The following is a 24,516-nucleotide window of genomic DNA, read 5'->3' on the forward strand; positions in this document are numbered from 1 at the left end:
GGTGAAGGACCTTGAGGCACAGGAGACTTGCACAGCTATTTAGGTACAAAGCAGGGATCTCAAGTCTCCTGACTCTCAGCTCTGGGCTCTTCCTCTCTACTTCACTGTGATGGAATGCAGTGGGCCTTGGCATGAAGGCAGACCTGGGGAGGGCTTCAGCTACCTGCTGATCTCTGTGATTGGGCCTTTCCAATTTACAGCCAGGTGGTCCTGGAAATGATCTCGGGTGTTTTGGTCACTTTTGACCAGTGGTTCACAAATTCTGTTGTTAGCTGCTGTCAAGTTGACCCCCAACTCATGGTGACCCCATGCACAAAGGGATTGAACTGTTGTGATCCACAGGGTTTGCATTGGCTAATTTTTCAGAAGTCGATTGCCAGGACTTTCTTTCTTATTCTATCTTAGTCTGAAAGTTCTGCTGAAACCTGTCCAGCATCATAGCAACACATGAGCCTCTAGTGACAGATGGGTGATAGCTGCGCATAAGGTGCACTGGCTCAGAATGGAAGACGAGGATTCTACCTCTGAACCAGCACTTCCCTCTTTCAAATCTTACTAGGGTGCTTATTAAAATGCACCCACAGAGAATCTGGTTTAGTAGGCAGGGGTGGGTGGTGGGAATCTTCATATTTAACAAATCTCCAGGTGATTCCTATGCAGGTGATCCCTGGGCCATACTTTAGGCCTTTGTTTTAGAATTTGGTCCATCTCAGGACCTGTCCCAGTCCTCTCGGGCTTATAAACTGGATGGCCAAGAGGGAATAGCCTTTCCAGGCTGTGCAGAATGGAGATGAAAAATTCAGGTGCCTTCAAGGGCCCAGCAGGGAACATAATGTGTAAATTGCTTGGTCTGTATGAGACAACAGGAAGTTCTAGAGCCTATGAAAACACAGGTATTTAAATGAAAAGAACTCTTAACTGACCCTGCTGGCCAAACAACACAGGTGTAACCTCCGGGTGTCAGTGCTCACCAATCTTGTAAGACCAAGAAATTTCTCCATAGTCTTCTCTTCTCCCTATGAGTGGTTTCTCTACCTCGACACTGTTTTTTATACTAAGGTAGCGTTAATAAGTGGGGACAAAGCCATTCATTCAGGGGGAATTTTTTTTTTTTTTTGAGACAAGACTGGGATGTGGTTCTACTGACGGAAGTTGATGGAAACTTCTTCCTGTAAGATATTAGAGATAAACTGGGCAGACACATCTAGGAGGAATTCACACTTAGGGTTTTAAAATCCATTCTTACCAGGGACCTCACTTTTCCCAAGTCACTGCACTTCAGTCTGGTTTTCTGAAATTCTGTTAGTTGAAATATTTTCAAGTGATATCTCTCTTCCCTACCACCATCCCCTTGGGGGAAAAAGAGGCATCGTGATAAATGTCAGTAGCATCAGGAATGATCAAAAATTGCGTTCACTTTCCAGGTCCTGAATGAGAAGGTCTTATGAATTTTGAATGCACACATCATGGCGACTCCAATAGGACAGAGAAAGGACAGTGAAACATAGCCAAGCTTTAAATTACCTGGACTTCACAAAAAATTAGAGCAGTAGTTTAAATCATGCAAGAGATATAGGCTGGGGCAGTGAGTGAACTTGTCATTTTTCACTGAAATTACTATCTGGCTGCATAATCAAGCTGGGCTTTAAAAATGAATGGGGGGGGCTTGGGGAACGAGCTGGGGAAGCAGGGACACCATGAGATTAATGGCCCAAGGTTTTAAATATTAAGACCTATATTTATACAGCTCCTCCAGCAGGAATACTGCCAAGGGGAGGGAAGAAGTACATGCTTAGGGCTGGCTCATTATGCTGGTTTCCACTTCTGAAATTGCACCAGGAGAAAATCTTATTTGGTTTGGATTTCCACAGAGATGGGAAGTTGGCTTCCTGAGATCTGAGGGTAAAGCCTACCAATGCCACTGTTTCGCTGGGATGTTTATTTTTAACATGAAAGGAATCGACAAATACTTAATATAGGCCCTCCCACTCAAGGGAAACCAATGAATCAGCTTGGAGTGGAAGCAAAACACAGGATCCAGTCTATGCAAATTTCTACCCACCCTCTCTCTTCCCTCTGTGAGGGGCCAGAGAGAGAAAGTGAGCAGAATGGAAATGGTACCTTGATTACTGGGCTATGACAGATGATTTCTTCCCCTAGAAAAGGGATAGGAGTCTCATTCCAAACTCTCAAAATCTATGAGAGCAATGGTTAGGCTGTTTCTGAATCTTACTGCCCTCTCTTCAGAGAGCCCAGCTCTGAGTGACTCACAGAGTAGTGCTCCGGGTCATCATGTGATGGGGAAGGATGATGATGACACTGTCACAATGATTGGAATGAGGTCACAGATGCAATGATGCTGTCAATGGCTGCTGGGGGAAGGAAGTTTCAGCAGTGTTGGTGTCACCAGGCATTGGTATGATGTTACAACGGTAATGGGGATGTTGGGGATAATCATGGCCAATTCATATGTTGTCGGAGAATAAGAAACCTCTAAGACTTCTTATCTCACTCAGAATATAATATAAAGTCCTCATCATGGTCTAAAGGTTTCACGCAATCTAGCCCCTACCTACCTCTCCAACACAACATACTTTCCCCTTCACTCGTTCCACTCAAGCTACGCTGTCTTACTCCCTGTTTGAAAACCATCCATGTACCCTCCCCAGGGCCTTTTATTTGCACTTCCCACTGCCTGGGACCCTCTCTCCTGGGAAATCCTCATGATTTATTCCCTTCATTCAAGTCACCTGCACATACAGGCCTTCATTGGCTAACTCGCCTAGAATGTTACTCCACCCTCACTTCTCCTCTTCTTTTGTTTTACTTTTTTGGTACTTATCGCTTTCTGATATTTATTGGCTTATTTTCTGTGTTCTCCCACTCAAATGTAAGCTCCATGAGAGCAGATTTTGTTTTTGTTCACTGCTGCATCCACAGCTCCTGGCACAGTACCTTGCACACAGCAGATGGTAGATATTCAGTAGGTACTTGTTAAGCGAATGTATGCTCAGTTGTAGGGCTGCTAGTAACAGCAGTGTAGATAGATGCTGGACCATTGACAAGTTTCTACTGAAACTGCCAAAGTCAAGGGACAATAAAAATTGTGATATGGTTTTTTTAGGCGAACTCATTTCCACCTTCCACACTGACAATTTTACTTTGCTCTGGTTGGAGAGGAGCCCTGGTGGCACAGTGGTTAAGTGTTTATCTGCTAACCAGAAAGTCAAGAGTTTGAATTCACCAATCGCTCCTTGGAAACCCTATGCAGCAGTTCTACCCCATCCTATAGGGTCGCTATGAGTCGGAATCAACTTGATGGCAATGGGTTTGAGTTTTTGGTTTCTGGTTGGAGAGCCCTTAAATCTACATGTCTAAGCTGACACACTTCACACAAAACACTTCTGAACCTTACCTCCCAATCTGAAGACAGCATTCCAGCTCTGAAACTGAACTGCCTAGGAGACATGTGATGCCATTAAAGATGCCATTATACACTACATATTACCCCAGCACAAAACATTTGGGCCCATTTCTTTTCAAGGGAAACTCACATTCGTTTCAGTTTCTTATACTGGGTGAAGGCTCCTGCAGGGATGGACTTGATGGAGTTCTGTTCCAGGCGTCTAGGAAACAGAAAAAAGGACAGTCAATTAACCAGCCACCTGTCCACAAGTAACTAGAGAAGGCCTACTGCTTTCTCTGGCCTTAGGACAAGATGGTCTCTCTCATTACAGGGCAGGAGTTCTGGTTGGAGGAGACAAGGAAGCCAGAGAGCTCATGTTCTGTTATACAGAGTACTCATTCAAGGGTCTAACGCTTCTTGAAGAGAACTACAAAAGGGGCCTTCTCCTTGAGGACTTGCGGTTGTTGCTTATTAAAAACTTCCTTTGGGGGAAGCCATCATCTTCAGAAAAACCTTCAGGAAGTAACCAGAGTTCCAAAAAATCAAAAGGATAAAGAGAAGGAAGAGTTTTGAAAAGAGATGGACCACGGGCCAACCATTCCCATCTGTCATGGAACCATGTTACCCTTCAGTTAAATACCCAACCACACTCCTAATGGGGGTATTGTGCAGCAGAGATGTCCATGGCTCACTTCACTGCTGGGGTTTTCAATGGACTGATCTGATATGGTGGAGGAACAGCCTTAAAGCCTTTAGGTTCCCAGTCGGACATTCATCAAGCCACTCCCTGACATCCTGTAGGCCCCTGGGCCCAGACTGGACCACCCCCTGGGCTACTACTGGGGTTAGGTCTGGGGCTTTAACCTCTCATGGGATTTCCTTGAAGTGTTTCCTCTCCTACTACTCTGAAATGAACAAGAGATTCTGTAGGCCTGGGGCCGAGGACTTCCTTGGAGGAGATGGGGCTGTGGGGAGTGAGTGAGCTTTCCCATTCTCTATTCTTTCATTCCTCAAATGACTTTCCGTCACCATGAACAGGTGTGGTGAGTAGCAGGTGTGAGGGGGAGGTGGGTCCTAGATTAGAGGTGATGAACGATGCCCTGGTCCAGGCTGAACGCTCAGCATCTCATCTCCATCCATCTTCCTTCTGTCCCAGGTGCGGATTTTTTCATCACATCCTTATTGGGTGTGGATATTCCCCAAACCCTCAGATGGGGAGACACCGAAAATGTGTGTGTGGCGGGGGGTGAAGGGGTGGAGCAGAAGCAATACAGGGAAGGGCCAGCTCCCTCCGAAGCTACTGCTAGTGGATACACATTCAGCTGGGACCAACCCATTCATCTTGAAGAGTAATCCCCACTGCAGAGTGGGGGAGACAGTCGTATTAATTTGTGCCTCTGCGATCTCATCTTCATTGGGGGAGCAGAGTATTTGTTACTGGAACAGCTAATGGAGCAGTTTGCCAGCAATTTTCCCATTTCAAACAACATCTCAGCTGCTAATGTGGAATGGTTTGTCAGGCCTACCCATAACACAGACAAATCACTCTCCAGGCAAAAGGAAGGGGGGACAAGGGGGAAGAGGAAGGGCGGGTGAGGGGAGAGAGGGAGCATCAGGACAGATCATTCTTGGATGCCAGATGAATAGAGTCTACAAATGAGACTGCCACTGTCTATTAACAATGCCTTTGTGCCCTGCTGAAGGGGGGTGGGCAGGGTGCTTTGCTGGGAATGTGGGCACAGGGTGGCTGGGCAGGCCCAGTGGGCAGGGGCCTGGCTGGCTGGCTCACAGTGGGCCACGAAAGCTGGCCACATGGTCTCAGAGACTCTGGGCTACTGGATACAGCCACCCACAAGGCAGGCTGCCTTGCCTGAGAAGCTCCAAGGACATTCTTGTTTTCCAGCTGGGTGGAGAGTTCAGCAGGGATTTCTCAGCCAAGGCTGCAGCTCCATGGATCTCTGGGGCTGCCAGTCAGGTGGCTAATGCTCCCTGGGAATCCTGTGATTCACCTGCCACTTTGGCAAGAGATTTCTGCTGGATGATGCCTCTGGACAGAGCCACAGTCTGGAAGGATGGCGACTCGCTCAGCTTTGGCAAGAGGATTCACTGCTCCCAGCTGCAGGCCAAGAGCCCATGCAAGCCAGGTCAACATTGGGTGTGTGAGGTACGCTGGCTCTCTGTGTAGTTCATAATCAGCTGATGGCCATTTTAGTGATGGGTAGAAAAACTAAGAATGAGCAGGATGTGGTGGCTGTTCCCAAGGAGTTTAATTCCTCTAGTGATAGAGGGAGGACCAACCCAAGATGGTCTATCTTAGTCTATTACGGAATCAAATTTATATTGCTTCCATGTTTACAAGAACTATCCTTTAGGGAGTCTAGTTGACAGCTATCATCTCTTTTAATCCTTACCGTACAAGGTAAGCTTACTGGCCCTATTTTTTGGGTAAGGAAAATGAAACTTGGGGGATCAAATAACCTGTCCGAAGTCACAGGGCTGGGAATAGCAGAACTGAGGACCCCCTGTTTCCACCTCGTAGACACACTGCCTCTGTCTCTTTTTGAAGACAGAGGCCCAGAGGCTAAAGAGGTTTCCCCAAAGTCACAGAAAGGTTTACAGGATTAAGACCACAGCGTTGATTCTGATATATTCTGCAGTTTCTGCAGAAGTAGGTAAAAAGGCTTTAGAGGGGAGGGAAGATGGATATAGATGTGCAGGTGTCATTTCTGAACAAAGAATTCAAATCTTATCTTGTTAGCCCGGCAGAGGCATCGGTCTGTGGCCTGGACTCTCCAGACTTGCTCACTCTGGGGAATGGTTTTGGTCTCTACTGTCGCTCAGCTTCTGATGCTGCTTTGGTGACTGGACGAACATCTGTCCTCTTAGCAAGTGCCAAAGTCACGGCATGATTTGAGTTAACCTTGCTTGAGAGGGCATTAGGGATTTGTCTGTGGGTAGTCACGAATGGTGGGTATACTTTAAATGTAAAGGCAAGGATGTGGATAATAACAACAATGATTAGACCTAATATATATCAAGCACTTATTATATGTCAGGTACTGGGATAAGAGTTTTACATAGATTGTTAACTAGAAATTTACACCTCCATGAGGCAGATCTAAGTAGTTATTACCAGACCCACTTCGAACTTGAGAAACTCAAGGTTCAGAGAGGGTAAGTCACTTGTCCAACTTCACAAAGCCAGGATGAGCTAGAGCTGGGACTCAAACCCAAATCCATCTGATTCCAAAGCCCAAACACTACCTCACTGAGCTTTACTGAATCCCCTTTGGAGTTGAGACACCTTCACCTTTGGGTCATTGCCAGCTTATGGTCAGGGAAAACAGTTGCTCCGTCAAGGGACTAAGGCTGGTGTGTGTGCACAAGCATGTGTGTGTGTGTGCACAAATATGTGTGTGAATGCATGTTCACACATGAAGTCTCTATGTAACCCGGACCCCCCAGCAGGGTTTGCACAGAGCCCAGTCCTGCAGACTGGAAAAAGGATATGATGCTCCATACTCCCAGTGGAAAAAATCAGTTGTAAAGGGCAAAAAAGAAGTATTAGCATCAGCACAAACTGTCACATTTTGGGATGTGTCTGAAGCCAACAGCTGTTTCAGGTCTCCCTTAACTGGCACATGAGTCTTTCTTTGTCTGCAAACATTCTTCAAGCTGCAAACTGATTTAATAGAACTAGCATAAAAATGAACATACAGATCAAACATCCGAGCATCTTTCTGCACCAGCAAAAGCAATGGGGACATCTGATGGGAATGACAGTCATTTGCTTTCTGTGTTGATTTGCCCCAGCTCCTTGGATGCTTCCTTAACGATCTGTCATTTGCAAATATGTGACTGAACACACTACATTTCTGGCAATACATAAGTCAACGTAATGCCAGGGAGAATGGCAGGGCCACGATTAGTGGAGGGGCCTGGCTGTGAGTTCCTCTATAAAGAGGCTCTGGAGCTGGGATGAAATATTAATGGTGGTGGTGGTGATAGTATAGTGAGAATGGTGGCGATGATGGACAACTACCATTTATTAGGGGCTTTTTTTTTTTTTTTTTATATGTCAGATACTGTGCCCTTCACACACTGGCTCATGTTATTCTTTTCAACAGGACTGTGAAGCAGGTTTTGTATCAACATCTCCATTTCATGGATGAAGAAATTGTAGTACAGAGAAGTCAATTTGCCTAAGTCAGGTAGCAGTAAATGGCAGAACCTGGACTTGAACTCAGGTCGGCGTGACTCCAGTGCCTGAGTTCTTAACCCCTAGGCTATACTGCCTACACCCAGAAGCCACTTTGGTGGTACTCAACAATGATTCCTAACTCTTTCCCGTCTGTCTTAGGTTTTCTTTGACTTGTGAACTTTTGCTAGGACACCTAGATTCTGCTGAAAAAAAGAAGCTCCAGCTTTATCCTTTCCCAAAGTCATCCTGGGCCATTTGGTGGTGACCAGATAACAGCTCAGAGCCTAGAGGTTCAGTCCCTGATGGTTTCCTGTGCCTGGAATAGAGCAGAGGGGAAGGCTCCCCTCAAGGTTACACTCTGGGATCAACTTCTGGGGCCGCCACTTTCTGGCCTCTCGTTTTCTGTACCTTTGCTCCTGGTGGTTCTTGAGAAGGGCAGTGAATCCTAGACATCCTGAATGAGTTTGTATGCTTAGACAACAGCAAAGGTGAGGAATGTAGACATATCTGACATGAGCCACTTCTAACCTCTGTCTGCAGAACACCTGGCACTGCCTATGGAAAACAGAGGTGCAGACACAGAGCCAGGTTTGCTATTTTTATTGTATGCTTGTCCCCACATCTCAGAGACCTCCAACAGAGGAAAATTTTCCCCCCGTCTTATAAAAAATGAATGAAGGATGGAATGGAAACTTGAGACAAAACCATTCTATGGTACACACATGTTTACATATGCATACCTGTTTTTGCTTTGGAGATTTCATCTAACAGGTTCTAAACATTGTGCTAACTTTCTACACATTTTATTGCTTATTCTGCATTGAAAATCTTTAGGTAGGTACTATCACTCCCATTTTGCAAAGGGGGAAACTGAGGGATGAGATGTTAAGAAATTTGCCCAAAGAGGCAGAACTGTCATTCAAACCCAGGACTGTTCACTCTAAGCCTCTCTTCCTAACTATTTTGTTACCTGATCAGCTTCTCTTCTGTACCACCTGTCCCATTTCCACCCCATCTCCTCACCTTCTATGTGACAGTCCCCCAGAACTTTTCAAGAATCACTGATATAGGGGCTCTCAGAGCCCTCCAGCCATTTCATTACCTTTGCTGTTTTCTTTTTAGCCACCCTGCCCCCTTTTCAATTCCTTGGTGACCAGTGTAAAACAAAACAAAACAAAAAACAGCTGCCCTCGAGTTGACTCCAACTCATGGTGACTCCATGAGTGTCAGAGTTGAACTGTGCTCCATAGGGTTTTCAGTGGCTGATTTTTCAGAAGCAGATCACCAAGACTTTCTCCTGAGGTACCTCTGGGTAGACTCAGACCTTCACGTTTTGGTTAGCAGTCAAGCACATTAACTGTTTGCGCCACCCAGGACTCCAGTGTAATGGCGGAAATAATTTGTTTTTATTCAGCAGGTGTCTCCCCACCTCAGATAAACAATGGTATTGAGGTGGGACAGGGTGGACAGTGAGGTTACTTTTTTTCCCTAGATGCTTTCACATATGACTCAGCATTTAATCCCCTCCACAGCCTTTGGGAAAGGAGTTTAATTCCCTATCACCTCAATGTACCTGCTACGGTAGAGGGCATGAGACTCTGGATAACACAATGTAGAAGAGTAGAACAAAAATTGAACAGGGTAGGGGCAGTGTTGAGGATGGGGCTCTAGGTCAAGATGCCTTCCGGAGCCATGAGGACCCAAGAGGGCAGGACCCTGGAGGGCAGTCTGAAGACCACAAAACAGAAGAGTATGTGGGTCTCTGGCTCTTACTAGAATCCCTCCTTGCTGGAGTATAGAGCCAGTTCAGAAAAACACCAGTGAGCAGCAGGAAGCAACAGTGCAGCTGATGGAGCTCAGGTTCAAGAAAAATCTGCAGTGAACCATCTCACCGCGGGTTTTTGGGAAGAAAGCTATTTTTAGGGGAACTGGCTCTGCTATGTGGGGAGTCCAGCACACATACTTCTGAGCTGCCTTGGCTTTGAAAAAATCTAAGAGAGTTTGCCAGTCTGCTTTGCATGAGAGGTGTCCCACCTAAAATGTTGGGGAAGCGCAGAACCCTCCCCAGGTTAAGGTGATTTAGGAGAATGGCTAACAGCTAAGGATTGAGGGGGCGGGGGTGGAAGGCTGATATGGTGCCAAGCATCCTAAGGGAAAAGCACAACTCTGGATTACACAGGTGGTATGGACTTTTTTTTTTTATGGAGAAGAGGTGGGATTCTTGATATTAAAAGAGAAAGTAAGGAGGGACAGGGAAACCTGCCAGATGGAAAAGTGGAACCCAGGGAGGAAATAGGGAGAGTGCTGACACATTGTGTGCATTGCAACCAATGTCATGGAACAATCTGTATATGAACTATTGACTGGAAAATGAATTTGCTACATAAACTTTCACCTAAAGCACAATAAAATATTTAAAAAAAAAAGAGAGAGAGAGTAAAATTCAGGTGTCTTGGATGATAAATCAGATACCTTCTATTCATCCTGGGGCTCAGCCTGCAGTTTCAGCTCCCCATTCCCTTTTTTCATGCCTTTCAACCTCCCCCATCTGCTGGTCCTCTCTCATTGCTCAGAGGGTGCGTTTTAGCTACTTTAAAGACTTGCAGGTGCTGCAAAGGTTAAGTGCTTGGCTGCTAACTGAAAGGTCGGCGGTTCAAACCCACCCAGTAGCTCTGCAGGAAAAAAGAACGAGCTGCTCCTGTAAAGATTACAGCCTAGGAAACCCTATGGGGCAGTTCTACTGGGTCCTGTAGGGACTGACTCAATGGCACACAACAACAACAACAGACCAACATACAGGTCCCTAGGCTCAGGCTTTGCTGCCCAAAGGAGTAAGCAGGTTTCCCTCCCAGAATTTCTCTTACATGGCATGGCTCCACTACCCTAACCATAGAGACTTGCCTCATCTGCATTCATTTCGCAGCTTCATTTCACTACAGAAGAGAACGTGCAAGTACAGAAAGAGAGGAAGAAGGCCCAGGAGATCCATCTGGTAGCCTGTGGGTGCCAGGTAAGCAGGGGCAGGCTTATTACCCCATCCATATACATTTCCACGCAGATGAGCTACTACCAGGCTCAGTTTATAATGCAAGTAGCTAGTCTACTTGTAGAACCGATTCTGTTAACCACGGCCCTTCAAGAAACTGATCTCACTTCATGGACCCATTACTTTTGTGGGCTAAGTCACCCACCCAACATGCCAGACATGATGCTAAGCATTTTCCAGCATACACTGATTTAACTTTTACAAGAACCATTAAGGAGGTCTGGAGCCCTGGTGATGCAGTGGTTAAGAGCTATGGCTACTAATAGAAAGGTTGGTAGTTCGAATCCACCAGCTGCTCGGAAACCCTATAGGGCAGTTCTACTCTGTCCTATAGGGTTGTTATGAGTGGGAATTGACTCGATGGCAGTGGGTGTGGTTTTCTGTTTTTTTATTAGCCTCCACATTTGACAGCTGAGGAAACTGAGGCTCAAAAAAGTTATTTGCCTGTGGCTACAAGGCAGAACCAGAGATAGAATGTGAGTAGGCCTGAACCCCTGGGTTTACACTCTTCACTGCCAAGTTGTTGTCTGTGGCTCCTTATTTCTGGAAATTGTCTAGCTTCGCTGGTCATTCTCAGGATTTTGGATTTCATAGGGTAGGAGATTATAGAACTTTTACTTTGACAAGTGAGGCAATCTCTGTGTGTGTGCATTATATATATATATATAATCTATATATACATATCTATATAAATATGTGTGTATATATATAGATAGCGAGACAGATAGCGAGAAATAGCAAGTTTGACAGCGAGATAGCTAGATATAAATACATAAAATACCTACGTGGTGCTAATTGTAATGCACTTGCCTACTAACCCAAAGATTGTAGGTTGGAGTACACCTTGAGACACCTGAAAAGAAAGGCCTGGTGATCTCCTTCTGAAAAATCAGCCATTGAAAGCCCAGTGGAACACAGTTTTACTCTGACACACATGGGGCTGTCATGAGTTGGAATTGACTTGATGCAACTGTTTATATATATAAAATCTAAGGAGCTCAGGTGGAACAATGGTTAAAGCACTCACCTGCTAATCTGCCTTCAATGGTCATCATTTTATAATACAAAGGGGATTTTTAATAACAACAATAATAGAACAAGGAAGTCCATGAACTCACAATAAAGGATACTACCTTAAACTGAATATTTTTGTTTAATGGAAAAATTCGTTACAATGTTCTTGTTTTTTCTCATTTTACCTCTATCAGGAAAAACTCAGTAATAACTGGATAATCTTTTAGTAATCACTATAGTAGGTTGTCAATGCCCCTTTTAAAATTCAATGTCAGACCATGAGCCCAAGAGTGCAGGTCTGGTCTGGCCAGCATGGGTCCCACCTGTGATGTGGGTATCTGCAATTTCTCTCTCCCAGAGACTCGAGCTGTGTCAATGTGTGAGGTCCAAGCAGGTGAGGCAGTGGGTGAGCCCAGAGCTTCTGAATCAGGGTTAGGGGGTGGGGGCCATTGGCTACAGCTTAACTACCTAGACTGGATTCTTTCTTCAGAGTGTGGTTTTAAAACCAGGCCAGGTTAACTCTGTGACTGTCAACAAGAAGAGATAAAACCTGGAGATGGAGAATGAAATGAAGTGGGGCAGAAGAAAGGAACAATCTATGGGAATCTGAAATGAGATGGGTGTGTGGTAGGAATTCTGTCTTGAACATCGATCTGGGTAGGACCAGAATCCTACCCTGGCATGGAAGGAAAGGGAAGGAGGGCCTTTTACGAGAAAGAAGAGAAAAGGGATAACCGGGTAGAGAAAGAAATGGTGGGGTGGGAGGGGAGGAGTGAAGTGGAAAGACCATGGGCAGGAAGAGGGAGAGAAGGAGGAAAAAGTGGTAGATCAAGGGAGGGAGAAAATAACAAACGGAGAAATGGTAGATAAAGGGAGAGACAGCAAGGACAGGACTAGGTAGAAATGGTGAAAGTAGGAAATCAAAGAGATGAGCAGGAGAGGTAGGTGAGGTATAAGCAAATTCCCTGGAAGGAGTGGATCTCCAAGGCTACAGCAATGGATCACAAGGCATGGTGAAGAGTTACAGTAAAACATGAACTTGATTAATTGTTGGTGCTTGGCTGAAAGGTAGACTGAGGGCTGAGTGAAGATGGATCAAGGCCACAGGAATTGTGGGCATCAGGCAAAAAAGCGTCCTTACTGCTAGCTCCAGGCTGCAGGGTGGGGAGGCATGGATTTTGAGGCACTGGGGCTGGAAAAGAAATTTTACAGGGAACCAAAGAAAAGCTGGCAAAGTAAATGATGAAAGGAGAAGAAATCGAGGCTCCACTATTGCAAGTCACACGTTCTTCCCATCTCAAGCAGGATAAACAAAAGTCCTTAGGATGGCCCTGTGATGTATCCCCTCATTACCTCTCTGACCTCATCTCCTACCATTCTCCTGTGATATAGTTAATGTTAAGTGTCAACTTGGCTATGTCATGATTCTAGTATTATGTAATTACCCTCCATTTTGTGATCCAGTGTAATTATCCTCTAATTTGTGATATAATGTAATCATCTCCATGATGTCATCTGATGTGAACAGCCAATCAATTGTAAGGGGTGTTTCCTTGGGGGTGTGGCCTATACCAAATGTATACATAGATGTTCTGGCAAAGCTCAAGTGCTTGCTCTGGATCCTGTTTCTAGCTCATCATTATCTGACCTCTGGTTCTTGGGACTTGAGCCAGCAGCTTGTCTTCTGACCTGCTGACTTTGGAATTCGCCAGCTCTGCAGCCCTGTGAACCAGTAGCCTGCCATCTGGCCTGCTGATTCTGGATTCATTGGCCCCTATAACCACGAGTCAGGAGAAGCCTTCAGCACAGGCCTGACCCATGGACTTTGGGACTTGCCAGCCTCCACAGCTGCTAGAGCCATTTCCTTGAGATAAACCTTTCTCTCTCTCCATATGTACACATATATCCACTTCACTGGTTTTGCTTTTCTAGAGAACCCAGCCTATGCCATCTCCCTTTTGCTCTCTTTTATTTACTGCATGCAGCTACACCAGCCTTCTGGCACACCAAGCACACCTCCACTGTAGGGCCTTTGCAGACATTATTCCTTCTACCTGTAACACTCATCCTCCAGAACCTCTTTTTTTTATTCTTTTTTTTCTTCTCTCACCCACTTCACTTCAAGTCCTTTCCTTGCTTCATTTCTCTCCTACCACCTTCTAACATAGTATCTAATTTACTTCTTTATTTCATTGTTTATCTCTCCTCACTAGGATGCAAGCACCATGAGGGTAGAGATTTTGTCCATTTTGTTTGTTGCTGACTCTGCACAGCACATGACAATGACTGGAACACAGTAGGCTCTCAATAGACACTTGAATGAATGCATGAATGAATGAAAGCATCAAGGGGCAATCTGACTGGAAGGAGTTGGAAGTAGAAGGGGCATACATAGGAGGAGATGATGCAGAGAGGTGAGGGCCATGTGTGCCTTTTCTTTGGATGGGCTTTATCCAATGATGTTTTCAGTTGGAAGTCCCATCTAATGATATTCTTAATAAAGCCATCCAAAGGTGGAGCTAGAAAATGAAAACAACTGTTATCATTGAAGGGTCACATAAGCATCCTCCAGCTGTCATCTCAAGTTCAATGATGACTGGCCCTGTACTCCACCCAGAATCAGACACTGGCCATTTTCTAATGTATGAAGGAAGAGCGTACAAGACTGAGCTATGTGAGCAAACCAATTTTACTCTAATTTTGGACATGTGTGTGCACATACATAGAAAAACACAGTCTCCTCTCTTTACCTAGAGGACAAAAATCTGATTTGAAATGATTAGGAACTCAGGCCCTTTCTCGGAGAGTGGTAGTTCAGCCTTCTTGCCCTTTCCTCTTCTTCCACCACCACCACCGCCACCATTTTATAGAGCATTTGCCATGTGCCAGGGACAAAAAAAAAAAAAAAAAAATTTTTTTTTTTTTTTAGGGACTATATTAAGTGCTTCACATGCAGAATTTCATTTAGTTTTCACAATGACCCATTGAAAGGTAATACTATAATTATCATATTACTATAGATAAGAAAACAGGATGAAAGGGAGCAATTATTTTGTCCAAAGTCACACAGCTAGTAAATGGCAGAGCCAGGATAAAAATGCAGTGTGATTCTAGGGCAGGGATCAGCAAACATTTTCTGTAAAGGGCCAGGTAGTACATATTTTAGGCTTTGTGGGGTACAGGTCTCTGTTTCAGCTACTCCGTTCTGCCTTTATAGTATGAAAGAAGGCATACATAATACATAAACTGATGGGCATAGCTGTGTTCCAATAAAACTTTATTGACAAAATAGGCAGTGGCCCAGGGGCTGGCATTTGCTAACTCTGCTCCAGAGTCTATGCTTTTGACCACTGTGCTATCATATCTAAACTCCAGGCTCCCTGGGAAAGCTGGGACAGACAGCAAAAAGATTCCTAAAACTGGTTTTTGTGGTCAGTTCTAACAGCCCAACACTTTGGCAGTCTGGAGGGGGATTGCCTGAGACAGAGAGGTGAGCTCGCCAGGGACTGAGAAGTGGCAGACGGGACACTTACATTTCAACGATGCCCTCTGGCAGATTGGCAGGGATCTCCATCAAGCCCTTTCCTCGACAGTCCACGATGTTGTTACTGCAAGTGCAGGCCGAAGGGCAGGAGAGGGAGTTGGCATTGCAGGATGGAGACTCTGAATGGGGGCCTGTGGGGCCAGAACACAATGGTCAGCTTCTGTCAGTGCCAGTGGCCTCCTGGACCTTTGTGCCCTTTAACCAGCTTCTCAAGAATGCAGCAGTACCAGATCCACTATCCTGGTAAAATTTATTCCCAGCTGACATCTCTCCTCACCTGGGAGACACAGCTGCCACCGGCTAAATATTCAGCAAAGTAGAGTGATTCTGACCTTGACATTGCTATTTTTCGATGGTTCCACGTGCTCTGTAATCCCATCATCCTATTCCTTCAGAAAAAGAGGAGTTCTCAGAGCCAACCTTGCATGGAAATATGCCACTGAAATCCAAAAAGCATACATGGGGAACACTTTTCTCAGGATGCTTGGTGTCTAAAGGGCACCCGAGGGGTTTCGGCTTTAATCTGGCAATTGGATGCTGACTGTTTATATACCATCAACCCTCTCCCTGGTGGCTAGAGGCCACTATAGCTATCAACACCAGGTGGGAGGAATGAAAGTGGCAGAGTTTCCCCGTTTGGGGCATTGGTGCTGTTAAAGTGGCAATGCAGCCATCGGCAGTGACACCCAGGACATTTCCAAACAGCTTGTATGTCTAGGAAAGAGGCAAATAAAACTTATCTCATTAGGAAAAAGGCAAATAAGTTATTACAAATTTTGGAGTTGGCTCTTAATTTTGTGTGTGGCGAGAACCAGTATGAATTTAACATAAAGTGATAAAACCCCAAGGAAATGGCATCTAGGGAGCTTATTTAGAAAGGCAAAGCTAGATAAACATACACATTACTAAACTAACACAAGATTCAAAGACCTGCCAAGCACTTTCTTTGGTGGTCACATCAAATCCCTAATACAAGAAGTAAGATCAAACTTATTAAAGACATAAAATTTTCATGGTATGACCCCTTCCTCAAAGCCAAGTAAGACTCTTAAACATGTGGTTAGTTTTTCAAAGTGAGATGTTGTGGTCCAAAAGGCAAACCCAACCCAACGGCCCTCCCAAGATCTCATCCCACCCCTTGGCTGGCTCCAGCCAAGAGAGGTTGTCTTTCTAGATCCTCCTTCCACAGCAAATGGTCACAGGCTGAGACCAAACTCAGTCTAACTCTGCAGACTCCCTCGCTGTTTGGACATGGGGCCTCTGACTGGAAGCTCTCGGATACAGGTTAAATATGCAACGTGGAAAATGTCTGCACGGATAAGCTTATTTTAGTTTGGCCACTGTTCACTGGAGAAGTTGAGTGTGGGAAGCCAGAGCAAGGCCAGCTGCAGCGGTTGAATCTGAGGACCAACCAGGACACTGGGTGAGGCAAAGTGAAGGGACCAGCTCTCCACGTTCAACGTCCCCATGCTTGTGGGTGTTCTTTCTGTAGGAGCTCAAATTGATGCCTGCCACTTACTTTGGAACACTTTCCTGGAAAATGCCAACTCAGCGATCAAAGATTCCTGCCTCCCTTGCTCACTTACATAAAACGAAAATTTTAAATATTCTGTAAGCTTGGATGTTTGAGAAAATATTCTTGCCCATAGTGCCAGTACCTCAAAGTTACCAGTGGCAAGGACCCTGTGAAGACCATGGAAAATCTCAGAGAGCTGGTGACCCATACTGAAATCCCAATTTGGAACACCCTCTTAGAGATACAGTTTGCTCCAAACTGGGAAAGCCTTTAAATTTCTAAGATAATGGCAACACCAGAGAGCTAGCCTGCAAGAGTCTCGGATTAGGGATCAGAAAGTGTTGTGGCTGAGTGTGGGCTCTGGAGTGCCATCACCTCAATTTGAATCCTAACTCTATCATTTCATTCTTATTTCCCCACGCCTCAATTTTCCCCGTCTTATTTCATAACATACTTACTTCTTAACATGGCTTTGTTGTGAAGTCAAATACAAGCTAATGTGGGTAAGGTATTTAGAAGAATGCTTGGCACATAGTAAGGGCTTGGTCATGTTAGATGCTATTATTATTTTTTATTTGTACTTTAGATGAAGGTTTACAGGACAAGCTAGCTTCTTATTAAACAATTAGTACACATACTGTTTTGTAACATTGGTTACCAACCCCACAGCATGTCAACACTCTCCCTTCTCGACCTTGGGTTCCCTATTACCAACTTTCCTGTCCTCTCCTGCCTTCTAGCCCTTGCCCCTGGGCTGGTGTGCCTCTTTAGTCTTGTTTTGTTTTATGGGCCTGTTCACTCTTTGGCTGAAGAGTGAACCTCGGAAATGACTTCATTACTGAACTAAAAGGGTGTCCGGGGGCCATACTCTTGGGGTTTCTCCAGTCTCTGTCAGGCTAGTAAGTCTGGCCTTTTTTGTGAGTTAGAATTTTGTTCTACATTTTTCTCCAGCTCTGTCTGGGACCCTCTGTTGTGAATTAGATGCTGTTATTATTATTACTATTATTATTACCATTAGGCCTGCCTCTGCCACTATTTCTCTGTGAGACCTCGGGAAAGGCACAGTACCTCTCTGGGAGTCTTTTGTTATCATCTCAGCAAATAAGGGGTTGGGAATGCATGATTTCTGAAGTCCTATTTCTGTTCTCCAGAAAAATGAAAGAGAGTAAGATACATAGCAGCGTCTTTCTCTCCTTCCCTCCTCCTCTCTTTGTGGGTGACAAAGAGGGTCCACAGTGTGAAGGGCTCCCATCCATCACCCACACCCAGAGATAGACTAGGAGCAGTTTGGCTTAAAATGTCAGGGCTTTTGAAATGCAGATGGAGCTCCCCAAAGAAAGCTGGCTGCCCAGTCCTCCACATCAAGGAGGTGAGTGCCTCTGACAAAAGCCAGGGAGAATAGCTGTGCCTCCTGTTTGGGAAATGTCAGGGGCCCCATGCAGCACTGGAGTCTGAGCTCCTGTATTCCCACCTGCTCAGTCTGAGGGTATCTGCTGGCCGTCCCTCTTTTGATCTGCCAATATCACTTGGATGCAATGTGTAGGAAAAGAGGGGGAAGAACAATATATTCAACATATTGGCAACAGGAAGTTCTGAAATGGAGCTTTTTGAAAGGTGCACCTTCTGACTTCATGCAGAAATTAATTCAGACCAAACTAGACCCTGACTGTACTCTTGAGTCCCTCTGGGACTTAGCTGGGGATCTCACAGGGTGGCTCTGGTTTTGTTGGCAGTGTGCACTACATTTCAAGGGATGTTGTCAAGGTTTAAAAAAAAAAAAAACCTCTAGGAAAGATGCCTGAACCAGGTCACTAACAACACCTTTAATTACACAGAGGGAAACAACGTAATTATAGTCTCTCTCAGCACCTCCGGCTGTCAGCATCTCAGCCAGGCATTCACGATTGGTGAAGATGTTGTCGTCTTGTTTAAACAAAATACTTCAGGTTTCAGATGGGGTTGAAAGATGGGTCTACTTCCCCTGGAAACATTCCTTCCTGATGAATGCCCCATGAACCAGGCTCATTCCCCTATGGGCCTCTGCCTGCCATCTGAAGTCCCCTCCCCTTAGCTTTCTGTCTCTGGACAGACTGAGACTAGAATGTTGATTTTACAAGGGCAGCCGCCTTGTCTGTCTTACCCACTGTTGCATCCCCAGTGCCTAAAACATGGCCTGACACAAAATACGAACTCTAAACAGACATTGGGTGAGTGAGAGGATGAACGAATGAAACTGACCCAGAAACCTGTCAGACTTGAGGCTTGAGCCTCACCAAGCTATACAGGTACGTCCTTCTGGAAGGGTCCTGAGGGGGTGCTCCCTGAGTCCTAAATGCTCTGGTCTTTTGCAGATAGGATCAGCCACAGGATGGTGGGATAGAGTGGTTATAACCTGTAACCAGTTGCTGTCCAGTCAGTTCCAACCTGTGGTGATCTCTTATGTGTCAGAGTAGAGCTGTGCTCCATAGGGTTTTCAGTGGCTGACTTTTTGCAAGCAGATCACCAGGCCTCTTTTCTAGGGCACCTCTAGGTGAACTTGAATCACCAACCTTTTGGTTGGCAGCTGAGTGTGTTAACTCTTTGCAACACCCCAGGAATATAGTGGCTACAAGAGATGGGAATCTCATTCCTGAAGCTCACTTCTTTCTCCACTGCTCTAAGTGCTGACAAAGGCCATTTGCCCTGTCACCTGGGGCTCCCTGTGAGCCTGATCCTACCTGCACAGGTCAGGGTGTTTTACACACTCCCGCTGAGCTCTCTCAGCAAGTCCATCTCTCCCATCCCTTCCTGCCCACACTTGGGGGTGGGGAGGGTACAGGAGGTAGTGGATTTCCAAGGAGGACAAAGTAGGAAAATAGCTACCTTTCTACCCAGCAGATTATTTAACTATACATTGCAAAGTAGAGAGGTGTGGGCATGGAGTTTTTATATCAGGATATCTTTGATGAAAGAGAACTATCTGAATACATGCCTGCGTGTATTCTTTTATGTAACATGCTCTCGTGGGGAATCATGAAGTTACATTGTTCTTGAGTGAATCTGTCCACTAGGTCCTACTTCCTCCTCTCTCAGGCAAAGAAAGTGGCCTTAAATCAAAGCAAACTGATGGACTGGTATGCAGAACCCCTGCAATCTACTTGCTAAGATGTTCTATTACCCACTTAGGCATGCACGTGGACTTGCTCTTCACTTCTACATAAGTGCCCATGCCATCTGCACTTGGAGCTCTCGCAGTGGCACTAACATGCTTCTCCACTCAGGTGGAAGGATGTGCTTATCCAGAATAGGGAGATGGAGATCTGAGCCATTTCTCGTCTCCTTCTGGGGGTCTGTCACCCCTTTTCTTAACCACTGCCACTGCTTCAGCTCTGGAATCTCATTCTGGAGCCAAAGTTGCCAAATAAGGAGTAAAGTTCTGATTTCTCTGCAATACTCCTGGACTGGGCTGATATCTTGAGGGCAGAGCTCCAGGTGTGGAGGCAGCTGGCTTGTCCCCGCTCCTCACTGATCATGAAGGGGTGTGTCCCACCCGGGGGGCATTCTGCGAGTGGGAGCAGAGGTGCATTGCCAGCCAAGCTTCTCCTAGGGAACGTCCCTGTGATCACTAGCATGGGCATTGTACATGCTATCCTATCTCTGCTGAGTGGACAAGCTCCCCTCCAGTTCTGAGAGAGAAGAAAAGATGGAGTGATGAGCAGGGGTACTGGCTCCTGCCCCAGATGCCATGTCACCTTTGTTTTCCACTTAGTTGTCAAAGTAAGGATGGCTATAGTGGTGAAAGTGAAGAGCCCTTACTTGTTTGCCCAGATAAGTGGGGCAAAGATCACAGAACATTAGAGCTGGAAGGGCCCATGGAGATGGAAATGGAAGCCCAGGGAGAGGAGAGTACTTGCCCAAGGACACAGTATTGGCCAGGCTAAAAGTAATTATCATCTCATAATAGCAGCTAACATTTATTGGATGTTGCCTATGTGCCAGATACTACATTAAGTGCTTTGCATATATTATCTCATTTGGTTCCCATAAAACCCACAATTTGGACTCTATTCTTATTATTCCTATTACATTGATGAAGAAACTGAAGAATAGAGAGTTTAAACAAACTGCCCAAGATCACAGAGCTACTAAATGACAACCTTCTAACTTTTAGTCCAAGGCTGTTCTCAACGTCTTCTCTGCCAAAAAGATGCCCCAAGCACCTCTCCTTATTGTCATAAAATTGAAAACCACAGAGTCTGGAGATCTCAGGAGGTGGGAAGAGCAGGCTCAGGGGCCAAGACACGGACTGTGTAAGCTGCACTGGGGATAGCTGAACACTCTTGTGTTAGAGTTGCATTTATTTCTTTCTGTCTTTAAAAACAAACAAAAAATAAAACTCAGCCAGTAAAGTACAGAGAGTCGAAAAATCCAATGGCCTCATGAGCACGGAAATAAATTAATTCCAGTATTCAAATTAAGCATCCCTGTTGGCCTCTGGCCTTTCAAAAGCCAACAACAGACTGCGGTGACAATGGGACTTGAACAATTATGATAAGAATATAAATGAACGTGATTTAAATACCAGAGGCATGATAATTTTGGGAATGACTAAATAAACCTAATAATCTTGTTCCTGCAATGCCTAATTATGGTATTTTAATTAAAATCTCCTAAGGAGATGGGTTGCTAGTCATGGCTTACCTTAATTATCTTTATACTTAGTAACTAGTCCCAAATTAAAAAAAAAAAAGGAAGAATGGGGAAAGTTTCTGGTTTCCAGGGAGATAAGCCTATTTCGTTTTTAATAACAAATGAGAAAGTATTTATTGAGAGGATATCAGGTTCAAACAGTGTTCTAGGAATTGTGCATCAGAAAAAATATTAGATGTGGCTGCTTACCACTAGAAGACAAGATCAATCTTTATGAAAAGATGAATCTCCCATTCACGAGCCATAGGCAGATAAATGCGAAATGGATGGAACAAGCACTGATGGCTACTAGATACTCAAAGGAAAAAGATAATTGATTTAAGAGGTCAAATGCTTAATTAATAACCATGAATTATCAGTTGTGACCTGTACCTTCCTGATTAAGGTCTCAGGAAATTAACACATGGAAGATAAATCTTGGAGTTTAAACCCCAAAATAAACTCTCTAGGGTGATGGTAAAAAAGGAAAAAATGAAACAAGACAAAAAAACCTTGCAACTCTCAAAACATGAGGCAAGTAACTGACCAAGGTGGAACTTTTTTCCTGGTCTGTTATCATCAAGGACTCTTGTGAAGTTCAGGTCTACTCCAGACAACAAGAGGCCAGAGCCATGGAACACAGACTCTTCTAGACCTAGGACTCTTGCCTTCCTCTTGAAACCACAGAAGTTAACAACAGAATTCTTTCAGCAGGAGCTGAAGAAAACTAAACAGTCAAGTTGTATAACAGAGAAAAAAACATTAATAAAAAAATACTTATTTCTCCACCTTTGTGAAAAATTCCCAATTGTTCCCCTAGAGGAAGAAAATAAATGCCTTCAATTGGAAGGGTACACTTGACAGAGGAGATGAATTTTGCCAAAGTGCGCTGCTTGCAAATTTCTGGGTTAGCTGGAGTGATAAGGAACCCATATTCAGGGCTTCTGGGGAGAAAAGGCTGGCCTCCAGACAGCTGGATTTAATTCAAAGGAGATATCAGGGACTTGGGCAGGCACGACCCTCACAGGCTGAGCGAGATAAAGCTCTTTGCCTTCTCTGGAGTCATGTGTTCATGAATTTCTTGATATCATCAAGGGCCCAGGGAGGTTTTCTTAGGCTGCCTTGACAGAGGCTGCTAGTGATGAAGCTACATGCAGGGATGGCTTAATTGGTGCCCGACTCCTTTCCTTCTCCTCAGCAGATGATCTGTATTTTTTTCAACAAAAGTTCTTGTCTCTCCTTTCTTGACTGAGGTCCTCCTCCTGTGAGTTAGGGGAATAGTTCGAATGAGGCACTTTCACGGTTTTTCAGCTTCAGACAACCACCCAAAACAACAACAAAAACAAACCAGCTGCCATTGAGTCTATTCCGACTCATGGTGATCCTATGAGTGCCAAGCAGAACTGCACTCAGTAGGATTTTCAAGGCCGTGACCTTTCGCAAGCAGATCTCCCGGCCTGTCTTCCAAGACGCCTCTGGGTGGGTTCAAATTGCCGACCTTTGGATTAGTAGTTGAACACTTAACCAACTGTGCCACCCAGGGACTTCAAAACAACCATAATCAGGTCCATACCAGACAGCCTCCTGGGTTCATTCAGAAGCTTTGCTAGGCTCTGGCATTGAGGTGGGGCCTGCATGCTTAGAGGTGTGTGTGTGTGGAGGGGGGCTGGTGATTAGGACATAAAAGAGGACCCTCTCTTTGACTTCCTTCTCTAGGAGTGCAGAGACTGAACACTGGTGTTTCAACTGCGTGTGCACAGAGTGGGTCTTCCTCTGACATCCTCTTAGACAGCCTCACATACTCCCTTTAACCATTATTGAAAAGGCAGTGCTTTTGGGGGCTGTGTTCCTCCTGCACCCCACTAGTGATGCTGGTGGTCCATTCATCATGGGTGTTCAGTGCTCCAGTTCCCCCAGACCATTATGTCTGACTTGAAACTTTTCAGAAAGTAACCCCTCATGAAGCTCTGGTGCATAGTGGTTAAGAGCTACAGCTGCTAACCAAAAAGGTCGGCAGTTCAAATCCACCAGCTGCTCCTTGGAAATCCTATGGGGCTGTTCTACTCTGTTCTATAGGGTTGCTATGAGTTGGAATCGACTCGGTGGCAATGAGTTTGGATTTTTGGTAACAGCTTGATAAGGAGCTCTGGTGGCACAGTTGTCAAAGCACTCAGCTGCAAACTGAAAGGTCGGCAATTTGAATCCATCAGCACTCAGAGGGAGAAAGATGTGGCAGTCTGCTCCCATAAAGATTACAGCTTGGAAACCTTATGGGGCAGTTCTACTCAGTTCTATTGGGTCGTTGTGAGTCAGAAACAACTCAACAGCAATGCGGTTGTTTGTTTGTTTTGGTTTTGACAGCTTGGTAAAACATTTAAAGAGTGCCTTGTGCACACAAGTCCTAATAATGTCACTCCTGAATATTCGGACCAAGGTGAGAGAGTGGTGACATCAATATGCATATTGATGTCTGGTGTCTGGACTAAATTCTCGTGTCCTCAAGAGACACCTGGCTGTGTATTAAGATGCTGTGAGGACCATCACAAGTTAAGGTTAATTGCTATAAACAGGAGAGACGGTTAAGATGCTTCTGTGTCACTATTAGCCCTCCTGCTTCTTGTTGTTGTTAGGTGCTGTAGAGTTCAACTCATAGTTACCCCGTGTACAACAGAACGAAACACTGCCTGGTTCTGTGCCACCCTCACAATAGTTGCTATGTTTGAGCCCATTCTTGCAGCCACTGCATCAATCCATCTTGTTGAAGATCTTCCTCTTTTTCGATGACCCTCTACTTTACCAAGCATGATGTCCTTCTCCAGGGACTAGTCCCGCCTGATAAAAAGTACATCGAGACAAAGTCTTGTCATCCTCGCTTCAAAGGAGCATTCTGGCTGTACTTCTTCCATGACAGATTTGTACGTTCTTGCAGTCCAAGGTATATTCAATATTCTTCACCAACACCGCAATTCAAAGGCATCAGTTCCTCCTTGGTCTTCCTTGCTCATTGTCAAGCTTTTAAATACATATGAGTCGACTGAAAATACCATGGCTTGGGTCAGCCACACCTTCCAGCAGAACAAGGTGATACTGTGTGGTTTAAAATCAGGAAAGCTATGTGTCA

At 45.1% G+C, this 24,516-nt stretch overlaps 1 protein-coding gene across 2 annotated transcripts in view; it reads right to left on the reverse strand.

The window, feature by feature from the left end:
• The window catches only part of SLIT3 (slit guidance ligand 3), a 754,510-nt gene that overhangs the window by 136,820 nt on the left and 593,174 nt on the right, over positions 1–24,516 (reverse strand). For both annotated transcript variants that reach the window (XM_064279080.1, XM_064279081.1), the window contains exons 9-10: positions 15,201–15,342; positions 3,555–3,626 (exon numbers count right to left, since the gene is read on the reverse strand). In XM_064279080.1, coding sequence (XP_064135150.1) covers positions 3,555–3,626; positions 15,201–15,342 — 214 coding nt within the window. The remainder of the gene's footprint in view (positions 1–3,554; positions 3,627–15,200; positions 15,343–24,516) is intronic.

This window comes from Loxodonta africana, chromosome 2, assembly GCF_030014295.1.
Source record: "Loxodonta africana isolate mLoxAfr1 chromosome 2, mLoxAfr1.hap2, whole genome shotgun sequence".
NCBI classification, from domain to species: Eukaryota; Metazoa; Chordata; class Mammalia; order Proboscidea; family Elephantidae; genus Loxodonta; species Loxodonta africana.